General features: G+C 41.7%; 1 protein-coding gene across 8 annotated transcripts in view; it reads right to left on the minus strand.

The window, feature by feature from the left end:
- Positions 1 to 25,629, minus strand: part of DYNC1I1 (dynein cytoplasmic 1 intermediate chain 1) — a 193,604-nt gene that overhangs the window by 32,517 nt on the left and 135,458 nt on the right. For all 8 annotated transcript variants that reach the window (XM_040592628.1, XM_040592631.1, XM_040592626.1 and 5 more), the window contains 4 exons: positions 18,365 to 18,511; positions 14,071 to 14,184; positions 11,120 to 11,253; positions 8,327 to 8,471 (listed from right to left, as the gene is read on the minus strand). In XM_040592628.1, coding sequence (XP_040448562.1) covers positions 8,327 to 8,471; positions 11,120 to 11,253; positions 14,071 to 14,184; positions 18,365 to 18,511 — 540 coding nt within the window. The remainder of the gene's footprint in view (positions 1 to 8,326; positions 8,472 to 11,119; positions 11,254 to 14,070; positions 14,185 to 18,364; positions 18,512 to 25,629) is intronic.

Consider the following 25,629-nt stretch of genomic DNA (forward strand, 5'->3'; position numbering starts at 1 on the left):
TGGAGAAGCCTGTACAGGTATTTGCCATTTGTTCTGTATTTCCTCAGACTGCTGACTTCATCGCTAAATGTTAATCAAGTTTTCCACCTTTTATTTAAAACATGCTTTAAGCAAGCCAGCACTTCTTCCTATGCTACTAACTATGCATTTCAGTCATGAGACTTCTTCAGAAATACTATAATTTTCTTTTGAAATTTCTACCTACTTCTAAAGATGGCTCAATTTCCTCGTTTAAGAAGCTCAAAACACTATAGAAGGTCTTCTTGTCCCTACCTAGCAAACTGATTCACAGTTTCTGTAGCTCATACTCCTGCCTTTATATTACTACTTTCCCAGATTTTTTTCAGAGAAGCAGTTGGGGGACTTGCTGGGAAATACAAGCAAGGTATGGTTTTCCTACATTGATGGAAGAATCACCAAACCCTGATCAGAGGAATCATTGAACACAAAGTGAAAGACTGAAGAAGGGTGGATTTGGTCTTCTAACCTCCAGTTGTCACTCCCTGTTTATATCCCACATGGGTGGGATTGGGAAGCAGAGCTGGAGAGTGAGTGGGATGCTTTAGGAGAAGCTGGATCACTGTGCTAGTGCTCTCCCGTCATGCGTGAAAGACAGCAGCATGCACTTAGGTCCTGAGCCTGTTCCTGTTGAAGTCAGTGGGACTGGTCTCCCTGCTTTGGGCCTCAAGTTGTTAAAGAGAGATAGTTTAGCTCAAATTGTGAGGCAAGGAGGGGAGTGGGATAATGTTGCTGTGGTTTCAGGGGGGTTGTTTCCCACCCCTGTGAATCTGATGAAAGCATTCAGTATGAGGCCCCTGAAAATTCAATTTTTTCTTTTTAATGGAAAATGCTGCTTCATCACAGGGTACCCAGCCTGGCTTTGCATGTGGACTCGGTGAATTACCAGGCTTTCAAGCGACTCTGCTGCTGCAGTTCCAGCTGCCAGGAAGTGCAGGCAGGAGCATGGGGAACATTGCAGGATGGCTGACACAGCCTGATGTTACAGCACCGTCTGCTGAACACTCGAGATTACTATTTGTAGCTGCTGCCCCCAGGATGCCTGCAGAGCTTTCATGGGTCAGCAAGCAATGATTTTGAGGCTAATTATTATTGAAGAGAACTCCATCTCGTAGGATTTTGAATACAGTGCCTTTTTCTTACTGATAATAAAAGTCTCACACATAGCCGAGAAAGGACCGCTGCATGAAGCAGGTGGGAGAAAATTGCCATTAGGGAAGAAGTCTTGGGCTTTATATATTGATAATTTTCCTGAAATTTTTCACTATTACATGTGAGCCTGATCCTCCAGCATAATTCTGCAACAGAACAGTCAGTGAGAGGTTTGCATTTTGATTTCAGGGGAAAAAGGAATGACGACTTTGTTTTGTACAGATTATATGAGCTCCTGAAATCCAGTTCTGCTTTCCATGTGCAAATAAAGCTTTCACTGCTACAGCTGGATTTATGTTAGGGTTTTCTGAAATAAAGTTTAGCCCACTGAGTTTTTCAGAACAGCCTTGGTATTTTAGATTACTGGTTTTTTGGGTTTTTTTTTTTGTGTGTGTGTGCGCGCCATTCTTCACAAAACATTTCACAAAGCAGCAGCATGGTTTGTGTGAGTAAATGAAGTATGTTGGCCAGCTGAGGAATATTTTCCTATCACTTTTCAAATACGGCTACACTGAAAACCAAAATCATGAGAAACATTTCATGTGAAGAACTTGGGGCTGATTTCAAGCCACCTGACTTCACTTTGGTTTTGCTCTTTAAAATTACCTAGAAAATACCATAATCTTCTTTTTTGTACAGCTGGATGAGAGCCAGACCTCTGGCTCCAGAGGTAAAGGGCAAAACCTAAAAAAATCCTGTCTGAACAGGCAACTCCACCCTCTTCCCCAAGTCAGCTTGGCCTTTTGACAGAAAGTGAGCTCTGAAGCAAATTCATTCATTGCCTTGTTTTTGGACAAAATTCAAAATTCTGAACTCACACCACAGAGAGACCATTTCCATGAAATTCAGCATGCTGTTTTATCAGCCTTTGTCTTTCCCTATAATCAGATAAAATTAGCATTTGAACAGTGATTAATCAGATTAATCATTTTAATTGCTTCTATCAAAGAGCAAAGCCTGCACTGGAAAGGTATCGTTGTCAAAAGAAGGTGATCGCCTTATGAGCAGAGTCAAGGAGCTCCATGTAGTGATGCAGCAGTGAGGGGGACCATTCTAGCCAGGCATCCAAAATAAGAGGAATAAAATCAGCCCCTGAGAAAGGTATTTGACCCCCACCAAAATCAATGGGAGGGAGGAAGAGTAAAGGATTCCACACAGCAGAAAATGGGGACAACTGTCTATATTCAGTCCACCTGCTCCCAAAATGGACTAAAGTTTTCATCTCCCTCACAGTACATTGTTTCTTTTCCTCTTTTTCTTCTTGATGTTATTTCTTGTGCCTCCCTAAATTCCCTGGGCCCTTTTGAATCACCCACCACGGCACTACAGCCAGATGCAGATTGCATCCAGATCCAGTGGGGTGGTAAGTGCAGAAAGCCAGAGGTCCTGATGCCCCTGCAGTTTGATTTAGCATCTGGTCAGAGCATACCCAGGCTTTCTTCTGCTTGTATCTTAGCTTTTATGGCTGCAGAATCAAGGTATAGCTCTGTGTGTATGGCATGAGATAAAGTGGCTGATTCCTTCCTGGTAGTGGTTTTGGAGAAGCCAGAAGATGACAGATCCAGGAGCTCAGAAGTGCTGCCACATCTGCCAGTTTAGATATGACTTGAGGCTGTCCAGATGCAAGAAAGCCATCAAAAGCTACAACTGCCAGACTCCTGTATAGTCAGTGGTGGGAAGTAATAATGGTATCCTCAAGTGATGTCTAATGTATGCATCGCAATTACTTCTTCCCTGTAGCTGTGTAAGAAACCGGAGTATGGAAGTTCTAAATAATATAGGATCCAGGAGGTTCCAACTTCATGTGCAGTAGAAGTAATCTAAAATGCTGCATGGGCTCATGTGAGAAGACTGAATATGGCCCAAAAGATTTAGGAAAGCTTAGAAAATAATATTAAGAATGAACAGGTTCAAGACTGAAAGTAGTGATATCTTCTAAATTTCACTAACTCCAGCTCTCATCTACCCTGAAGTGTATGCAAGATATATGAGTAACCTCAAAATTTCACCAATCCATTTCACTGTTGGAGACCTGTCTGATACTGTTTCAAACTGGAGAAGTAGGGCTGGCCCCAGGTGGACAAAACTGGTTTTCATTAGGAAGCGTCAGCACATTAAAATCAAAGCTTTACTCTGAGAAAGTCCTACTTTCAGTAGGCACAAGATACAGCTCAGGGCAAAACGGCAAGATCACCGCAGCACTTCCTCCCCTTAGGGAAGACACATGTTTTAGTCCTAGTCAGGCAAACCTTTGCAGCGTGGCTTGGTTCCCAAACCACTGGCTTACAGGATAGTCTTGTGGAGCTCTTCATAAATAACTGCGTATTCAGTGGAACAGGAACATCTTCCATAAGGCAGGGGAATGCTGTGTACCATCACTAACATCAGTGTCTCTCATCTGTGATCCATTCTAATCACCTGCCATGGGACTTCACCAAATCAAGTAATTGACTCCAGCATTTCCAACAACAGTTAAAACAATTTTCATGAGAATTCACCAAGTTCTTGCAGTAGTTCACTACCTTTACTCTCCTTTTATCATGACTACTTGTTTGACTACATTTCTGTTTGGATCTTTAACTTCCAGCAATGCTATCTATAACACAAGAGGCTGTCACTCACCCGCTTAATGTGATTGAAATTATACTAGAAAAAAATATGAGCCAGTAATCAGCTATCTAGATACGTGGTATCTGTAATGTAAAAAATACTAAGTTCTTAATCTTAATAAAAGTGACAACCTGACTCTGTTTTAGTAAAATTTAAAAGTTGCCCATTTGTGAGTGCATTGTTTTCTTGGTGACTAAAGTCCACAATTATGTAATGCTTTGATTCATTCTGCTACAGCATTTTCCATCACAGTAAGTTTGATATATCAGGTTGATCCTATCAGATCCTATCAGCCAGGCTTTTGGGGAAGGGGATTGAGCGGGCAGAGGTACCTTTCTTTAGTGCACCACCACGTGCTTCTTTGCATTGTTCTTGTGATGGGCTTCAGCTTGACCTCTGAGGAGATGGGGCTCAACCACTAGACCAAATTAAAACCAGTAGAGCTTGAAGTTATATGCTGATAGGAAGGTATTAAAATGCAAGGTAAAAATAATTTACTCCAAGAGTCGGAAGGACTGGGTCATAACAAGGTATTCAGCAACCAGATGTGCATAAGATATTGAGGGTACAGAAATGTACATGAAGGCACATAGCATAGAAATGTGAAGTTTTGCTGTTTAAAAAGTGGCTTCTCAAAAAGCACAACAGACTGCAGACTGGGATAACACAGGGCACCAAAAGAGAAAAGCAGCATGTGAAGAACATAAGAAAGAGAAGACAAAGAAGAGGGATGAGGAAAGAGCTACGGTTGATGCACATACTGGTAAGGCAAAACTGAGCACAGCCACAAAATTAGGTACTCTTGTCACTGACGGTACATAGGTCTGTTCTTGCTAATTAGCTCTTGCTAATGTGGCAGTCCTACTACCAGGCTGCTCGCCTCTGTCCCTCCTGATTACGGCACTCACTATTACTTATTGCTATTATATATTATATTATTATTATTATTATATATTATTATATAATAATATCACTATTATTATTACTTAGACAAAGAGGGAGATAAGCATGAATGGGGATACAGCAATGTTACAGTTACTCCAATCTCTCTTCTAGCCAACTGCACATCTGAGCAGTTAGGCACAGATGTAAGAGGAAAAAAGCAATTAGCTCCTCTCAATGGAAGGATAAGAGATAAAGGAGACATACAAGGATGAATGAGTTAACAAGATTCAGCTCTCTACCCAGACCTTTATTAACTCCCTCAGCAGCAAACAAGCCATCTTCTATGCTGAAACTAGCTTATGTTTTGCTATGCTTTAACAATTCCAAGCTAGCTACTGTCCCTTGACACAGTATCTAAAAATTTGCACTCCAAACAGCAATTGCTGTAATAATAACAATACTTACATTTCATTATTTAACCTCATGCTATTCATGAGGATTAGTGCTTAATTAATTAACAACACTTAGCATTTCCACTTAGCACTTTACCTCTTCAAAGCATCTTACAGACAATACCTAATTAAGGGGCAGAGCTCCAGACACTTCACATCAGGACTTCCCTTTGACAGCTCTGCATCCAAGACTTGCTCATATGGTGTAGCATGGATTCAAGTTGAAAGCCCTATTGACTTCATCGGGAACCAGGTAGTGCCCTATCAGGTGACTACCCTTGCAAATTCCTTCCCTTTTCCTGTTGCTTCTGGTTGCTTACTATTCACCCAGGGATCTAATTATTGCCTAATGTGATGGGTGATAATGTGAATCTTGTATTAGTGTTGTCTACAAAACCTTCATTCTTCTGTTAGTGAAAACCTTATTCTCAGTCACCTTGTTGAACTGCATTTGGATAGAAAATGTGTTAACCACAAAAACAGATTATAAAATGTCAAGCCAGAGTTTTTAAAGGAGATGGTGCTTTCAATCCATCAGTCAAATGCCTGCTATGAAAGTGCCTTTCTTGTAAGCACCCCAGGGTGCAATACAACATCAATAGACAATATAAACAGAGAGCTTTTATGGTTCACTTTACACTTGGACATGGACTCTCAACCTGTGAAACAGAAAGGAATTGAATTTCATGACCAAAGAGGATAATGTGCACAGGATTAAGTAGGTAACACTGGTAGAAGAAGGAAAGCAATACAGCATTGGATGCTGATAGAGAGATTAAATTTACAAGTAAGAAACCAAAAGAATAAAAAAATATGACTAAACTCTCATACACCAGCAGCAGCACTCAATGTTTCATACCAATTCACTATCTTTTCAGAGAATCAAATATTCTGATCGGTTTATTCAAAGCTTGAACGACCAGGCTCTGACTATGAGAACTGAACAAAGAGAGCCCTAAATATGTAATAGCTCCAGCCAAGAGCATTACCCAGACAGTATGGAAATAAACTTCTGCAGGAGTCAAACTGGAAGAAAAAGGAAACATTCATCACAGTTCAAGGACTTGTCTAATGTCTCAGAGGATGTCCTCACAGGGCAGTGGCTGGCAGTGCAGCAGCCTGGGGCTGCTGCTGCTCAAAACTGCTCCAGAAGAAAGCAAGCGATCCAACACAGCAACACGGCTTCCAACTCTGAGTGGTGCTGTGGTGTGTCACATGCACGTCACAGCTCACATCAGCTAGGTCAAACAGCTTTCTCAGGAAGCCCCTCTTGCCAGATGAGCCACAGCTTGATAGATATTAGAAATTTAAATGGTTTGGTTGTTTGACAACTGACACTATTGAACAGAATCTGACCTAACCATTTTGGCACTGAATTCTTCCACAAGGATAACTGTGTACCACTAACTGCAGTGTCTTTGTGCCCGAAATATGCTGTGTTAGTGTTACTGCTAACTTCTGAAATCCCAGGAGTTTAAAATAAAAGCCAGGCCTTATTATCCCTTAATATAATTTCATTTAAGCTGCAGATGGATGAGACCCTTATTGCCATATTCAACCTCAAACTGAGGGTCAGACACTCACCCTAGACTTCTCTGGACATGTAAGGTTGAAATTCGGCACCTGCCTTTTACCTTCCCCCAGTCTCCACATACTCTTTGCCCCTTACTCAGCTTCAGCTTCAACCCTCCAATATTCCCTTGCCACGAGTCACCACTGCCCAGGACTCCCTTGTCTCAGACACGAAACAGCCTAGCCAGCTCCAACCAGCTAACACCTGAGCTCTCCATCACCTGGTTACCCTGCAGCCCTTTCTAATGTTTACCACCTAGGAACCATTCCAGACTCATTCCAGCCTGCCCATGGCCACTCCCCTGGACCACTTCTGCATTGGTTAAGGCTGAGCCCACTGATGTAATTAGTGTTACATGCTAATTAGATAAATCATGCACCTTCCTTATAATGAGTTTCCTAAAATGTAATGCTCAAGACAAAGCCATCAGCTGTGGTCACTGTTCACCAGGAAAAGATCCCTGTTAATTAGCATGCACACTGGATCAGGCCATTAAGAAATGCATTGTGAAGCTACCATGGAAGCTGATTCAAGTTATTATCTAGGTGCTTCTGTTTCCAGCACAAGGCTGTCACATGAGCCCTTCTGATCACTTTTGTATTTACATTTGCTATGCATCTGTCCTAGCCCATCTCTAAGCCCTGATGTCTTGGAGGAACACATGCTGAGACACTTCCTGACTGGGGTCAGCTTCCAATACTGGAACTCTGCCCGGTGCAGCCTAAGATGTGAACCAAATGCAAGACATAAAACCATGATTAAGACAAAAGCCTGGCATTTGGAAGGCAGTTTTTTACTCTGGTGTATGACAAAAATAACTGCTTAGATGACTTATATAATTAGGATTTTAACCTCTCAATCTCCTGTTTTCCTCAGCCTTTACAATGAAATAGGTTGGTCTCTTTAGTCTGCCCCACAGTTTTCAGTCATGCTGTCATTACCCTATATTCATACAGTTCTATGGGGTGTTGGGGTTTCAAAGTTTCACAGGACTGGGTATTCATTTCTGCTGTTCATAGTACTTTCCCTGTCAGAGGTCACAGGGACACGTCCATAGAGTAGTCAGCAACATGGAATGTAAGTTCCAGCATGTATTTCCTCCCTGCTTTCAGCCATCAGCATGTAATGTCTTTGGGACAATTTATACTTTTTTTGCTATCACAGCCTCCTACAGCAATGAATTTCACAAGTACTATTGACTGCATTAAGTTGTACGTGTGCTTCCCCTGTTGCTTCATCAGAAGAAAGTGTTGCTGCTACTGCACCACCACAGTGCCTAGTATTAGCCTTGCAATTTAGCCTGCCCAGGGAGTGCTGGATGGATTGTTTGACAACTTGCAGTACAAGACATCCTAATCTCCCTGCCCAGCAAAACTGCTTCAGCACTAGGGTTAATACTGAAGTGCAGACCAGCTGAAGCTACCTTTAAAAGGCAGGGTATGCTCCAGGGCACATATGATTGATACAGTTACATTAGGTTTATATTTTATTTAAAATTTTATCACTACACATATTCTAAGCACAGCCTTTCAATTAGTTAATTCTTAGGACTTGATGTAGACAATATTGAAATATTTCTGATAATAGCATTTTCACAAGTAGCATTACTCATCCCATCCCAGCTTGGATTTCTCACCTTTGTGGTCCACAACTTGACTGTCCAGTCAAATGATGATGTCACAAAGAGATGGGAAAAGTCAATTGGACCCACTGCCATGTGACAATTGATTCCTGTGACGGGTCCTTGGTGGCCTTCAAAAATTTCACCAATGCCAGCTTTACTGCAGGAAGAAGAGACATTTACATTCAGAGAGTGATTTAACATCTGGTGATTTAACATAATTTTTCTTTACTTTTAGGTTTCCGTTTCCTTTTAAAATTCCATTTAATCTGTAAATATCTCGCCTTTCAGTAAGGCCTTTGCCTGCAGAGGTTTATTCCTGTGGGCGCAATTAATGCTCAGAAACCAGCACATGGAGACTTTCTCTTACTTCTGAGGACTTTCCTTACTTGTTTTTACATACACTGTCTACTACTGTAGCTTGAAATAACATTTATGTATAATTCTAAATTATAATTATACTATAGCTTATGCCTCTGAGTAAGCCACTGTCACAAGGAATAACCATTAAAATAAAAAATGCAAGTATGTTAATGACTTATCATGTGCAATTCCTTTGCTCTTAAATATTTGAAATGACCTTCCACAGCAGTGAAGCAAATCACTAGGAAGCAAATCCTTTTTCACAAAAAGTGAAGGAACTGTTCCTGTGATCAGGTATCATAGAGTCATTACTTTGAACAAGGGGAGATGTGCATTTCATCAGCCTGAGGCTAGAATAGCTATTAGGAAGGAAAAATAAAACACTGTGTAAGAGAGAATATGCACAGTTTTCTTCTTCCTGGAAGCAAATGATGCCAAATCAGTTGTCAGTGCTGTCTCACAGTGTATACAGAAAGGGGAATCATGAGATTACCCTTTTAGTTGCATCATAGAAAAATTGCCAATGCAAGAAAACGCATTAAAAATAGCCACAGCTCTGCCAAGGCTGCCAGGCCTTTGCAGGGTGAATACAGTGTACCCAAGGACATGAGGAGCTGCACTGGAGGAAATTGGTCCCTCATATTGCTAGTGTGGTGTCCCCTCACCTCTCCTGTTGCCCATGCTCACTTAGGGTCCCCTGCCAGCGCTCACAGCATGTGCTGGAGCTGGAGCTGTGCTCTGCAGTGCCTCTGCAGTGCTGGACGCAAAGCACACCACTTATTTTATCCCCATCTGTCTGCCACATAGTTGGAGGAATAAGGGGAGTTCTGCAGCACTGAGAACACCTTGTGTATCCGCTGTGCTTTGATACACCTTTTCCCAGAATAATGTATAGTTCTCCACTGTGCTGGGCTGAAGGACACAGGAGCCTCTGGAAGTAAAGCAGGGATGATAGCAAAAAACTCTAAGAAAGACAGGCAGGACCAGAAGAAGAGTGTGTGTGTTCAATGGTCAGCAGAAGGACTGCTAAAAAGGTGAGCTAACAAGAGGGTCTGGCACTTTCTTCCTCTTGTGAGGAACAAGCCAGGCATGTCTGAAAGATCAGAAGTGAGAAATGCGTTTGGGCATGCTTCATTCATCCTAGCAGCCTAAGACTAATTCAAACCATCAGCCACTGCATAGCCTATCAGTATAATGCCTAAACAGACACAATTTTGCAATACTGCCAGTGGTCAGGCTAAAATAAAAATTATATTGAAAAAAAAATGTAAAACTATTTAAACAACATTAGGAATGTGTAATAGAAGCCTTACAATCTTAAACCAGTGTATCGATGTCTGTTTGGTCAACAGAAACGCAGAATGTGATAAAATATGAATTCAGAGAATATTGCAAACTATTGAAGTGTGAGGGTGAGCTTTGACTCTATCAGTGAAAAAAGGTTTGTTCTTTACAAAAGCCTTTCAAGCATCCCAGAGGATGAAACTACTACAGGAAGCTAACAGCAAGCTAGCATCCTGCAGATTTACAGGGTACAAAATAAGGAACTTGCAGTATTAAGCTACAGCCTGGGTTATCCAAGGAAGGGATATAGCCACCGTGTATGAGAGAGCACAGGGTACCAGTCCTGGAAGCGGGTCAGCCAGAGCTTGCATACCTCCATGGCACACTGCAGCTATGCCTATGTTAGCAAATAAACCAGGCAGCAGCCCAGACTGAGAGCAAGCTGTGCAGCATGGCTCCTGGCTCTACAAACAACCCCTCTCACCTTCCTGGAGAGGGTGGGCATGTCCAAACTGCCCGCTGAGAGTGGGGGCCAGCAGTGCTCAGTCTCTAGACTGGCTGTGCAGACACAGCCTGCAGTGGCACTGGATGGCTGTGCATTGGGACATGCATGCTCTATTTATCACATGCATGCTCTGTTTCTCACATGCATGTATGCCCACGGTGGCTTTTCTCTGATGTATGCCTGTGGAGACTGAAGCTGGAGCTGAGGATGGTAAAAACCAAAGTGGATCAACCATCTGTGAGTGGTTTAGGCCTGATAACCCTACAACAAAACTGTCTTCGAGGGCCTCATTCAACCTGGCCAGACTTAGATACCTACATCTCAGCTAGCTGTCTAGACCTCCGTCTCACTTCATGGGTAAGAAAGAGGCTTTTCCGAGGTCCCAGTCATCTATTCTTCAGTCAGATGGCTGAAGAAGGTAAAGGAAATGAAACCTAAGAGCAGTCATAGCTCCCCACCAACTAAACAGGGAGCGTGGGGCAACTACCCCAGTATAACAGGCTGTAGCACAGATGTTCAAAATTGGGCAACTCCTGTCCTAGTCATGAGAACAGTACAGACACCTTTGATCCAAAAGAAAAAACATGAAACACTATCCACACACACTCGGCTACCTCACGCCAGCACAGGTACATGATGTTATTTAAGTACATCACCTTCCATGACGACAGGCTGTGTAGACTGTCCCCTCTTCACTGCCAACAACAAAGTTATTCACATCTCCGGTTGGGAAAGCCATTCCTGTAACTGCCACTGGTTTGGACTTATTGTACACCAGCTCCATGCTCTCCTACAAAAGAGGTCTTTGTTATTATTCTGAGATCATCCTTTTGTTTGGATGTTTGTTTTTTTGTTTTTGTTTTTAATAATTCATTTCTAAATGAATAATTACACAGGGTAGCAGGAGGGGAAGAAGAAATCATTTGGTCCAGCCACAGGACTTTGATTTCTAAATAGGAAGTTGTGAGAAGATGCAATGTCACAAACTAGGATAGCACTGCTCCTGCCATCCATGCTGCTGTCTGTCACATGTTTGAGAGCAGCTGGAAGACACTGGTCTTTGCTATATCATTTTAAATCAGGCAGAGATGACAGGTGAGAATTTAAAACCTAATGGTGCAGAAACTAAAGATAATACCTTAATGGATACACTTGCCAGCCCCAGGCTCTAATAAAACATGCAATACCCTTCTATTTACTCACATTTTTAAAATCAATTGTTTGTCAGGAAACACATGTAACATTGTGTGCACCTCACACATTTATCAGACTGTGCCATTTGTCCCTTTGCAGAGCAGAATTAAAAAGCTGTGGTCCTGTCACTACTACCATTCTAAGCATTGCTTTTCAGGGATTTTTTGAGGTAACCATAAACACTCCCTCTAGACTCTACCATCAAGCTACAAACCAGCAAGCATATTTTTGTTTTTCATTTGGTAGATGTATTTCAAAGTAAATCAGCATGTCCATTTTTGCTATTGCAAGTACCACCAGCATGAACACTCTGTGGCCGTTGTAAGATGTGTACGCTTTGAGCAGATTGTGCACAATTTTTTGGCTGTTCAGTCTAAATGGGGTAACCCAAGAACCCACACAGGGGCTGAACGATTTAGCAATTTTCATTTTTGGCTATTTAAGTGGGTATGTTTTCTATGTTTAAAATGTCTAAGCTGCTATTCTTCTAGGGCCAAAGCCTGTAGTGCTTTACTTAGAAGGGCTTTTTGCTGTAGCTGAAGAAAGTGGGCATCCCTGTGAGAGGAGAGCTCTGCAAATCCATAGAAATACTTTTGCTTGGTTTAAACTTTTCTTTTGGTTCTACTAAAAAGGCAAAACAAGACCTGGAAAATGCACTGGCAGAGCACCTGTGGACCACATATTTCTGTGAAAATTTGCTGGGGTGAGATCATAAGTTATTGTCTCTGCAGAGACACAGCCAGATACTGTGGTGAACTCTCTCCTCCCAGCACCTACACCACGGCTGTACATGAGTGCTCTGGATCCGTGTCTTCAGAAAGTTTCAGGCTGACACATCAGGAACACTCTGTTCCTCCGAATTTGAAGCTATGGTACGTAACTTGACATCAAGTCCTGTGCCTTTCCTTTCCAGATCACCATGAGCCATGCGCCAAACTTCAGCATACTGTGGGGTCTGTTCCCATCATTGTTAAAAGCCAGTTTTGGAGCAGGGAAATCCCATCTGGGAGATGAAGTACTGGAACTGAGATGTTGAGAAATTTCTGCTTCAGAATTTAGCATTCCAGTAAGTGAATATATAAGGGTGGGATTTATCTTCTTGATGTTTAAGTGAGAAACTGAGCAAGGGATTCAGGTGCCTAAACATAGCTGTCTGGGCCATTTTAGCTGCCTCCACTTCTATCCCAGAAGAGTATTGGCTTTTCGTAATCCCAGGACACAACTACCAGACTATTTATTGCCTTAGATGAGCATGAGCAACGTGATCTGACTTTGAAGTTGGCCTCCCTTTGAGTAGGAGAGTAGATGGGATGACTTCCAGAAGCCCTTCCATCCTAAGATTTCATAGTTCTGTACCCCAGGGTGGATATTTGAAATGGTATTTCACACTGTGATTGGATGACCTGTCCTTCACAAGTGCCCAGTCTTTCTCTACGTTAACTATAAAGGGAACTCAAATTACTAGCTTAGATTTGACACGGACCTAGCTTTTAGGCGGCTAAGGTTAGGATAGAGGAATCCTACTTCTTGTGTCAACACTGCAAAGCAAATAATTTAATAGTAATTGCTCATTAATGCATGATTAATGGAATCATTAAGAGGAGTTTCTACGCAGCATTTTGAAACAAGATCAGATCCCATGATGCTTAGTAAAAATGATATTAATTTTTTTTTTTCTAAGAAATTATGTATAAAAAATGAGTGATGTATTGGAGTAGAAAATGTATTACTCCAGAAGATAACACTTAAAAGATGTTTTTCCATAGACCTTTTCCAGCACCAGATTCTTTGTTTAGTTTCCATTATTATAATCACTAGTGGTTTGGACAATTTTCCTGGGTTTCCTTTCATTTTTGATAAAAAGGAGAGGAGTGAGGGGAAAGACAATAGCAGCAAACATTCCAGAAGGGGGAAATTAGTTCTAAAACTTTTGACTGGCATTGTTTGTTCCGTTGGCTACAAAAGGCAGGCAGCAAAGTAAGCTTTCTGACTGTGTGCCTTGCAAACCCGTAGGTGCCTAGGGTGCGTTCAGCAGCAGTGCAATCTAGTCCATATTTGTTAAACAATGCTGTACAGTAAGTACAATTTATACCACAGGCGACTTCTGTAATTACCGTGCTTTAAAATGGATTATTTCATTTTCACTTGAAACTGACCTATGTATTAACGTATTACAATAATTACATGATTTGTGGTAAAGGAAATGGGTTTTGGCTCTTAGCAGAGACTGCTGGAAGCAAGCTGTACTCTTTCAAGTGCATCCATTGGTTTTTGTTTGTATAGGACGTGAGGTTTTGGCTTTTAGGGGCTATGTTCCATTAAGCAGGTATCCTGCTTTACTGAAGGTGCTTTTTCCCCCCTGTATAGGCGAAAACAAACCCATTTCCCCCTGTGTAGGTGAAAACAAACCCACCTGTGGAGTCGAGAGCATGTCCAGGCTCCAGGAGCACATTTTGCCATCCGTAGAGACGGTAATGAGATTGTGTGCATTCTGTGTTCCAACTACATTCACACAATACACAGGATGCTGAAAACACATTAACACCGGAAATCAGAGAGCCATTCTCACATCTTCATGAACAAACTTCCAATGTCTCATATGTTATTTTAAAGAATGATTAAGTAGTTACATAATGCCTGGAAAATACTCCGCTTTTGCCAGATAGGAATTGTTTAGGGGTTTTTTTGATTTAAATTTTAAGAGGTATGTTATGGAGGTGGAATTGTTTTCAGAGTTTCATTTTCCTCATAATAAAACAACCCAGCTGAGTAATGCTGTGAAAATACTGAATTATGTGGATGAGATTTCACCCACAGGGACATGTATCATTCTACTGATGGCTTTTGACACTGAAAATAACCATCGGAAAGAGGCAAATTGTCCAAATGGAATTAAAATGAAAACTTTATTCAAGAAAACAGCTGCATAAAACGTGAACTTTTCCAGAATTTGGCTTGCATGTTAAATATTTGCAAATGTACTCCAGTTGAAATACATGAACAAGACCATCAGCTTTCTCCAGCATTGGCCAATATACCTTTTTAAATCCATGATTATAAATGTGGACTGACTAAATTTAGGGTGTTACACCTGGTTCACCATAGCAGAGTCATTCCATGGAGGCTGAATTCTGCTTGGTGTGCAATAATGAAACTTGGCCTATTTCTTTTCCAAGGAACCTGGTAACATTTTGAGCCTGAAGCGTCATCTGATATCTGATGGTGACATATGAGGGATGATTCAAGTTCAGTAACCTCCAGAGTGAAAAATCGGTCAGACTGAACAATAAGATTTTGTTTCCTTTGACCAGTACAAGTGATGTTGCTGAATTAAGGGTAAGACAGGTCAAGCAAAGAAAAATTGTATTTCTCTGCCTCTTTTGCCGATGAATAGAAGACCTGCATGTCCAGGATGAAAAAATACTTTTTACTGATCCTTTCTTTATTTAAAGAAAATTAGGTCCAACTTACAAGAGATCCCTATAGAGCTTCTAAGTCAGCTCCATGTACGGTTAGAAACATGGCATTTGCTCCTGCTGAAAGGAATGGCAGAACTACCACTTATTTTAGACTGCTTTAAGATCCAGCTGTTGGTCACCTACCCAGTCAGTAGGGAAAGGCAGAAATCTTCAGAGCACTGCCTGGCTCTCAGGTTCAATACCTGTGTGGGCCCAGTAAATGCCTGCAGCATTTACTTGGCAGCATCTGAATGCACAGTGTGTGTGCGTGTGCACACCAAAGATGGACTCAGCAATTGCTGCTGAAAGGGTACCTTGTGCTTGAAGGCCACCTGTACATACCAGTAAGTTGCAAGGTCCATTATGATGCTAATTTTTCTCTTTCTCTCAAGATTGTCAAGCACCTGGTTTTGCCCAGATCATCAAGTGGACCCCAATCTGTCCCTCATGTGTCTTGTGCTATTACCCTCCTATGATGGACCTTCTTGCTGCCTAGTGATGAGATGACGCCAGTGCTAAACACGATTAGCAGGTACTGATGTGTGAAATCAGCATAGACCTGTTTTTTCATGGGTGTTTGACCTCCAGTAGCCCAAACAGACAGGGACAGAGTGGGTGGGAGGAAGCTAAAGCAAGCAGCGGAGTATCTAGAATATTTAGAGGGGAGGGAGAGAGCGAGCTGTGTCCTTCCAGCAGCACCTCAGCATGCCAGGTCTGGCTTTAATCAGGGCTACCAGCCATCAATTTCATGCACAATAAAACTCACGGCAGAAATGAAAAGACATAAGGAAAATGGATGAAAAAGACAACCAACCGTATGTAACAGAAAATCTAAACAGGCTCCTTCCTTTCAAAGGGTCGCTGCCAGCTTGCTTTTATTTATTTTGGAAATGAAATCATCATGCAAAAGGGTTTTGTCTTAATTAAAATTTCCTGTTGTCCCAAGTGCAGATGTGTGGTGGGTGTGAAAGGAAATTAGTGAATAAGCTGTGGGTAGAATTCTTTTTCCTGGTGAATCCAGGCAACAATCAGTGATACTAAACTTCAGGAAGGTTTAAGTCTGTGATAACAACATATTCTATCTGTTTCAAATAAACAAAGTGACAGAAAGAAAAGAGAAAAATCCTTTTTTCACATATGGTAGAAGTTCAAATTAAAAAAAATTACTATTCAGCTCATGTATCTAGCAGTACATAAAGTAACATTGCTGCAGCAGTTGTCTTAATATTTTTTTTTTCTTCTTGGCAGCTAGGATTCAAGCCAACTTTTTGCAACCAAGACTTTGTTTACAGTTTATGTGATTCCTATATATGAACATGAAGTAAGCGCTCTTTTATTGTAAAATCTGATTACTCCATAAAATATCGTGCCTCCTCATGTTAGGCTGTGTAAACAGTTATTTACACCAATCCATGACAGCACATAAAGTGCCCATCCACAACTGAAAGTCATTTATTTACATCTGTCAAAAGCAAAACATCATATTGCAGTAATAAAACTAGTTTAATATATAATTCCAGGAGGTACAATTTTGTCTTAAATGTTTTTTGAGTGTAAACACATTACGTCCCATTAATCTTTTCTTTTCCACTAGATTTTGAGTCCCAGTTGTTCAGTTTTCAGTGACAGCCAGCTTCTTGCCACTAGTTTTCTGGTCTGCTACATCTCTGAATTGCACTTCCAGGAGAGACTGGTTTTTTTCATGCAGATTCAACAACATTACTGGCGACAAAATGAGGGAAATGAAAAGGAATATTGAAGTTGCAACCCATGGCACAGATCATTACATTATTATATCAACATTCATGATAGTGGAAATTTAGGGAACAATATTTGTACTGCCTGGCCCACTAAGTATGTCTGCGCACACCTGTCATTTTTTAATATAAGAGACTTGCCATCATAACACTGGCCCCGTGCTGAATCTTTTGCATTAATTGATGTGGCATGGCTTCCCTTTTAACTCCGGAGATTATGTTGTCACAGGTAACTAAAAGCTGAACCATGATCTGCAAATTCCAAAGATAAGAATCACAGAGCTGTAAAAGCTGGAGGTGCAAAAGACCTATCATTTTGTCCGATCCTTCGATCTGCTAGAACAAGATTATTATCTTATCTCTCAGAGTGTTTTGTGTAGTTCAGTTTCCTATGTTTCAGGAAATCTGCATTTTTCTGCATTTGTATACCAAACCGTTACATTTTTCTCTTCTTTCAGCCTGTATTTTCTTTTCTGCTTCCCACTAAGGAATGGTCCCAAGCTCACTCCCGAGATGAGATGTGTTTCCCATGCACAGAGTACACCTTCCAGCTCTTATGAAGAGGCTGCCTGAGCCCAGACTCTGGAAGAGGAGAACTCAAGAATGCACAGCATAGTGCAGGATGGACTGGAGGTCAGTGCCATAGCAGAGCGATGACACTTTAGTAGGAAATCCAGGCTTGCCTCTTCCTCCAGCACGATATGAGTACTTTGCAACATAGAGGAGTCTTCTACCACAGACATCATCTTTGTATCACAGAGAAATTATATTCCTTCTCAAGCATTTTGTGCTACTGCTCTGCATGTGTACCTCCCAGACACCACCAGAGCGCTGTGCCACCATCACTATATCTGCAGGTATCTGTGTGTGTCAGCAAAATGCTCTTCCAGATCATTATATTGAAACAAAATCACCCTCACTTTGCAAGCTCTGCCCTATGGCTCTGTCTGGAGTAGGAGACCATGACAGGCATTTATGTATTGCTCTGTTGGGAAACAGAAGTAAACTGCCCACTGTCTTCAAGGGCACCAGTGTCTACTTACAGGATGCCAGTGAGACTACCATAGGCACCTAAGCTGGTTCAAAAGAGAAACTCATGTGCAACAAGACAACAATAAATGACTCAAATTGCTTGCCGTGCTGGACTGACAGACACACAGTCCTTATAGGTGACCTGGCTTTCTTTACAGACAATGGACAGCAAAAGCCACAGTGCCACTGTGCAGGCAGAAAGGTGCCTCACTCCAGCGTCATAACTGATCCTGCCCTCTTCCTTGGAAAAGAAGATAATCTCTTGACCTGATCATACGAAAGGCGGTAGTTAAGCACTTACAGGAGATAGTTGTATATCTCTCTTACCTATTTTTTTCCCTTCAAGGGCCACACTTGCTTTCATCTGTGTGGCAACCAGCATTGTAGACACAATTAGCCAGCTTCATTTCCCTGATGACCATTTCCTCTAAGGAAAGGAGGAGGTGATTTTTATCCTTACCGTGTGAGCAGCAGCAGATAAGGGAGTTCTCTGAACTGGAGTGCGCCTGTGACTGCGATTATCCCACAGGACAATTTGGCCAGAGTATGTTCCACCAACAACCAGGTTTGGGTGAAAGCGGGCAAAACAGACAGACATCACGGAGGACTGGATTAAAACAGAGAAGAAGAGAGGCGTTACATGGTAAGTAATCTTCAAGTTTCTTTTTAAGGAAGCATATTGTAATTAGCATTTTGTATTTTTAGAAATCACTGTATGAGCTCTATTCATATTCCTTGCACACCAGTAATTCTGATAAAGTCAATAGGACACATGCAAAGAGCTAATTTTGACCCTAAGATATGTAGTTCCATTGGTCCTAGGGAAAATATGCACCATAGGATGAGTCTTAGCATGATGCTAAAAACCTGAAGATAACCTCTCCATGACAGTGATGGGAGAATGCTTAATATCATTTCCAAAAGCGAGAACTTCAAATAAACAGATGCCAACCCAACAGAGGTTGGTATCCTGGGCCATGATTTCCCATCAGGGAGAGCTTTTCCCCTACTGCTCCACTAGCTTTTAACTCTCAAACAATTTGAGGTGAGTTTGTGAGAGACCCTCCATAGTTCACCTCAGGGTGCGCTGGTTTGACAGCATCAGCTGACAAGCCATGTCTCATTGCTGGGTCAATGACTGATTACTCTGCTACAGAGAGGTCCTCTTCTAACAGCAGAGGGAATCACACTTTCCCTTACACTGTTTGAGCAGAAAAGTTTTTCCTTATTTTAATGACAGCTGCATTGCCTTTGTACATTTTCTTCAGCTGGGGAAACTGAGGAGCCAGACTGGGTTACCCAGGCTATCTGATAGAGTGCCCCAGAAGCCAGTATGGAGAAGGGTATCTAACCCAACTACTGCCTTCCAGTCTCTTTAAAATAACATACAACATCTGAAGTCCTCAAGGGAACAGTCCCCAGAACCTTCACGTGCCAACAAGCTACAGCCAAGAGCAACAAGCTGTAACTCCTTCAAGTCCTCCATCCTCTTTCTAAGGAATCATTTCCCATTTTTATATAATTGGTCCTGGATGTTATGTCTTGTTTTATGCAAATTGGAAAGCAAAAGCTACAGCATTCATATAATTTCTTGAAAATTCACATACTAATAAAGACAATTTGCAAACAGAAGCAAATGACATTTTTTCATGGGCAGTTTCAGTGATGCTTACAAGCCACAGAGCAAGACTTGAATTGCTGCAGCAGTTACAGTCAGAAACTTAAATTCGCTGTCAGTGGTTGCATTCTTAATTCATTTTCTGGCTGTTCCCAATGAATTTTGGTAACATCTTTGTTATAGTTTAATGACTGGATATTTTGAACTGGTGATGTTCCTATGTGTGAACCCATTCTACTCAATGACAAAGGGTTAACTAAATTACTATATTTCAGTTGCATGAAAAGCATTGCAGACATTTAAGTGAACTTTGTTGAAATGGGAACATAGGAGCTGCCAAGCTGAACTAGACTTGATGTCTACCTAGCTGACGAGCCTGTCTCTGGCAGGAGTGGATGGACTTGTAAAAACTTTGACGAGGGCAGATGCATTGCCTTCTCTCCTTACTGCTCCTCATCCTGAATTTTAGTGGCTAGAGACTGGTTTAAACTCACACACCAGAGATATAAACCCCCTTCTGATAGGGCTAGAATGAATTACGATAACTCTTGATGTCTATAATGAGGTTAATAAGAATAAAGTGAAATGTGAAGTTTAAATATTTTTTACTGAATTCATGTGGCTGCCCGATATCTATTGTTTAAAGTGAGATTATATGCTAAATTATCTTAGTAGACATAGCATACAGCAGTATATTCAATACTGTTTTTTGATCTAATGAGATTGCCAAGACAATGAAATAAACCGCCACTGCCTTTTTTAATTCCTCATTCTCTCTGAATCCTCATGGCTGTTCACTTGACATCTTTGATCCCTTCTTGACTAAAGCTTTTGCATACATTTTTCCGATGATACATAGTCTAGTATCTAATGACTAGATGATTAGTATACATAACTGCCATTGTAGTTCATATCTAAGTGCTTGAGCATAGTAATTACTCTACGGTCAGTTGAAATAACAAGTAGATTCCAAAAAACATATCCAAAGGACCTATTAGCTTTACAGGTAAGAAACCCCACCTCTGAGCAACAGGACTTTGGTACTGCTAAGAGGGGCTTAAAACTCAGCTACAATACAGCTGCCATCCGGTTTCCACAGATCCCCCATGCGTTATAATTAAATCGACCCTACAGCACATGTTCTACATTTTATCTCTTTGTTTAATGGCTTCGTGAGTTGTTTTAATCAACCCCTTTCATTCCTTATAACTAAGATGACAGATATTCTTACATGAAGTGAAATAGCCAGATGATTTAAAAATAGTACAGCTCCACCACTGTGTACACCCCACAGCAGCTACAAGGCTCCACATGTATTTTAAGAAACCCCAATTCAAACAGTCATTCCACAACAAAGTTCTCAGTTTGTCTGAAACAAGCTTGGGAGACTCTGAAGCAGGCCAAAGAAGCCAAGTGGACAGCGTATTTTTAAATGTTGTGTTTTCATGGTTAGCGTGTTTGTGAATTCAGAATGCCAGAATACAGTTGAATGGTCAGGATATAAACTGCTAAAGTGTGTTTTTCATAAAGTTCAAAAATAACCTACAGACATGACATGGACTTAAGCCCTCTGTACTGCTCCTAGTTTTACGTATTGCTCCGAAGTAACTTGCATTCTTCCACTGATGAAATGTTCACATCCTTTTAATTATGTCTATATTATTTTTCTACTGAGGAAAAACTTCTGTCAAATATTAGAATTTAACAATTTAAGGACTCCGCTCCATGGCACTTAATATAATGATTACTTTCTTAAAGTTAATGGCAGTACTCAGATGAGTAAGGACTGTAAGATCTAGCCCATTCATTTAACAACTTTAAAAGCATTCATTTCTTAGCTGTAATGGGAGACACCAGCAGACAGGTCTCCAGTCTGTCTGAACAGCTCTGTGCTCACGGAAAGCAGCAGAAACCATTCCCTGTAAGCCTCTTCTGCCTCCAGGCTGCCTCTTGCTTGCCAGCTGAAGCAGTCTTGCTCCTCTAAAACAGAGTTTTGCCACGGACTTCAAAGGGGGAGGAACCAGCCCATGGTCAGGTTTTAAAATAACGACGTACCACTCTTTGTACCTCTACCACACCTTTCTAGGGAAATCTTATGGCACTTTCCAATAATGATGGTAAAGCTTCCCAGTTTTTCAGTTAGGCATGTTTTATATGCCTATGTAAGTGCTTAGTTACCCATTGCAGAGGACAGCAGCAGCTAGTTTCATAGTATATGGCAACACTGCATAAAGAAATGTAAGAGGGATCATGTCAGGGGGCAATTCCACGTGGACTTTAGTATCCACAGTATAAAAGCAGTGTTTAGAACAGGAGGTTTCCAGTGTTATCTTTTTATGGGTGCCACAGAGCATCCATGTCTGCAAGTTGCTGGGACCCACAGGAGACAGGCAAACCCCAGTGTTTGGTCACCGTCATTTCTCTGGATTGCTCTGTGCAGTGAATCATTTCATTATTCACTGCAGCTTAATGCTCTGGTGTTTTCTCCCTCTATGCAAATACAGTTTACTGGATTTAGCCTTCTCTGTCTCTCCTTAGCTTCCTCAGCAACGCTACCAAAGTATTTCTGGTACTTCTGGCTTTGCGATCTTCCACCTAGATTTCCTACTCCTGGTGGGTGCCACCACACTGGTTCTGCTGCCTCATCCCCCACGTGTGCTCTGCCTTGTCCGCAGAGGTGAGCAACCTTCAAAGGGCCAGATGAGCCGGTCTGAATTAGATCCAGGCGGGAGCACTGCCCAGGCAAAAGGGAGAGCCAGGCCCAGGCTGGCAAACCTGAGACTTTTGCCTGGCAAGCGGGCAATCCCGCGCCCCGAATGCTAAAGCTTCCGTGCCTGGCTGAAAACATAATTAAGAAACAAAGCACGAAGTGCCTGTGCTCTTGCATGGTGAGAAGAGGGCCGGCCAGGAGTGCAGGTGCTGCCCAGTGCCCGAAGAGGCCCGCAGCCGGCGGGACGGAGGCAGCGTGCCCGGCCCCTGCTCTGGTAGCTGTCAGGCTGCCTCGGCCTGCACGGAGTGGGGGGCTACAGGGGCGATGGGGGGGCCTTTGCTTGGCTGCCTCTGCCTCCTCCCGCCCTCCCTGCTGATGCGCTTGATTCAAACAAGCCCCAGACCCTCTTCAAGTGGCTGGCAGCACTGGTTTTTATTTTAGAAACTTAATCCAGCCCAGATTTGGGTTAATGATGGCGTACCCCTTCAACCACAGATACACATGCTCGGGACAGAAAGTCATTTAGATTCTCCTTGCTGAGAAGCCTAACCTCAGTACCCACATCTGATGTGTGTAAGGCCCCAGAGCCTCAGCTGTCTGTGCTCATGTCTGTAGATTCGGATGGCACTCTGCCCAGCCACCAGTTGAACAAGTTCACAAAGACCTGGGTGCTAAACAATGATGACTTTCAATAGGCAACGACTACTGCATTCAGCGAGACCTCTTCTGCAGGAAACCACCCCCGTAGGCAGTGCTGCCATACTGGTGCCATATGCCTACACTTGACACCAGATGGATCTCAAAACAATACTTTGTCAGTGGGAATAAGCGATCTGAGGAGTTCACAGGCGTTTCTAGACTCCAGAATACTGGGATATATTGCAGCAGGCACTCAGGAAACTCCTGGGTAGATTTTCTAGCTGAGCAGACATGTGGAAAAAGCACTGCAGTCAGTGTGCCATGCTACTATAGGTCAGCTAACACAGACAGCAGTGGGCAATAAAATTAACTGCAGCTGAGTTGAAGAGGCAGATCCTATTCCTTACTTGAGCGAATTGGCTTAGAGGGACTGAGACCAGAGGGACAATGCTGTGGTTCTGCCACTTAGCTACAGCCATGAAAAGGCGCCAAACTTTATCCATAGGAACTAAAGTCTAGGGACCAGACCTCTGATTGCCTACGCTTGCACTCCTGAGGAATAAATAAATAAAGACAGAGGCCAAAAGTACATGTGCAATTTACTCATAGCCTTTTGCTCTCACTCCTGCTCATCAAGAACAGTATCTAGAGAGTCTAAGCACTCCCAGTCAGAAGACCGTCTCCTCATGCTTGCCTTGCTACACACACTTACACGTGACCCCAGAACAGATATGGATGATATACCTCAACTGCAAAGATTGGATTAAAATCATAATCTAGAAACAAAACAGCAACTGAGTTACTAAATAAAGCCCTTTTTTTCCTGCCAGTCCGACGGAGCATCAGCATGGAAAGTAGTGGTATCAGATCTGAACACTGGTTTGTCTGGTTTAGTGCTCTATTACATCCTTTTTGCAATACAAAAGAAAGCGTGAGATAGATACCTTGAAAGAGGCAATTCTAGGGTGACTTTGCCCTGGCTAGTGAGATACCTGGATTTGTACACTGAAACAGAGACTATGTTCCTTCTAAGAGTCTTGTTTTTTTTGAGTACCAGCTATTATGAAATCTGGATATTTGTGTTTCACATAAATGTCTAAGTAGAATTAATAGTAATAAGCAAACAGGATAGCAACAGACTTACAACTGTTTTTCCCAACTACATTTGAAAAGGTACCTAAAACATGATTTATGTGTATGGAAACCTTTACCTAAGAGGTTAACTCTTAATTCTGAAAGCTTTAAATGCCAGGACTTCTGTATTGCTCCCCCCAGCTCTCTTCCTATTCAACTACAAAATAACAAAATAACATCTGAAAGATTTTGTGCTAGAGATTATTTGTGGCACCATAAAAAATTCATCTTCTACTAAAAATAAAATAAAAGCAGTTGACATCCTTCACATATTTAAAAAAATAAATAAAACCAAACAAACACTTCTTCAAACCAAATGTCAGAATCCTGTTTAATTAAAAAAAGGAAGTTTATACTTGGTTATGGTGTGTGTTGACATCTACCTCTTTGATTTCCAATAGTATGGCCTGGAAAGAACAGATTGCTTTATTCAAGAGAAAGAAAGGAGGGAGGGGGGCTCAGTGTGACAGGAAAGAGTGTAGGCTCTATTAACTTCAGTGCTTGTTAAAACATGAAGGATTAATGGTAGAAAGGGAGGGAAGAATTGTGAATGTCTCCAGTTTAGGATCTTCAAAAATGTTTGGGGATTTTAAGAATGTCTCACCCGACCACATGAAAGCTGCACAGAGAGACTCAGCCACACGACTGCTCTAAATCCAAAGCTGGTATTGCTCCACTTATACCATCAAACCAATGGAGCTAAAATGCAGCCACAAATTAAATTTATTTTTATTGAAAAAGTACTAAGTCCTTAAAAAGAAGGAAAAGAGTATGTCAGGAAATGCAGCTCTTTCTTAGCCAAGTTTACAGGGTAGGTAACTGACATACAACCTCAGTGTTAACAACCAAGCATTGCAGCAGAATCAGAAAGGCAATATCCAGCCTCATGCTTTCCTTTTAAGCAGGTAAGAAAGCTGAAGCTCTCTGCTTTCATCTCTGTAACTCTGTAACTGCAGGTTCAGCCTGTGTAACTACAAGACCTAAATAATTGGAACAAAGTCCACAAGCTGCCTTGCCAAAAGGGAATCTGCACTTCAGCCCTTTTGAAAAGTGCATTTGGTGATATTATTTATTCAGTGGTGGTGTGATGACTCAGAAAAGCAGCAAAACTGCTTGCTGTATTGCAAAAGCAGATAAACATGATACTTCTCAAGTGCCATACGGGGAGATCCTGCCTGCCTTTATCCATGATGCAACAACCAATCAGTTTGGTAACCTCGAATTACTACACATACATTCAAGCCTAAGAATACAGCCTTTGCTGGACATCATACTTTCTTTGTTAGACTGATGGTGAGAGAATTAGAGCCTGGAGAAATAAGGAGAAATTTCAGCACATCAAGTTTTCTTTCCACCTAACTGCTTACGTGCTAAGTACCTGAATTGGCCTGTTTTCTCTGATTAGAACCTGGCTGCTTATCAAATTGCTGGGTCAAATCCATCAAATCCTTAATGTCTGCATGCCTGCATGTTGGAAAAGCAAACACTTCCTTGATTTGTCTGTTTTATTTAGATCATGATACTCTAACAGTTATACAAGAGCACTCTTAATAGTTTTGAATAAATTATTCACAAGCCTGAAGTGATGGGTCTGCACTGCCGCTGCAGACCTGGAGCCTTAGGG

This window comes from Falco naumanni, chromosome 4 (assembly GCF_017639655.2).
Source record: "Falco naumanni isolate bFalNau1 chromosome 4, bFalNau1.pat, whole genome shotgun sequence".
NCBI classification, from domain to species: domain Eukaryota; kingdom Metazoa; phylum Chordata; class Aves; order Falconiformes; family Falconidae; genus Falco; species Falco naumanni.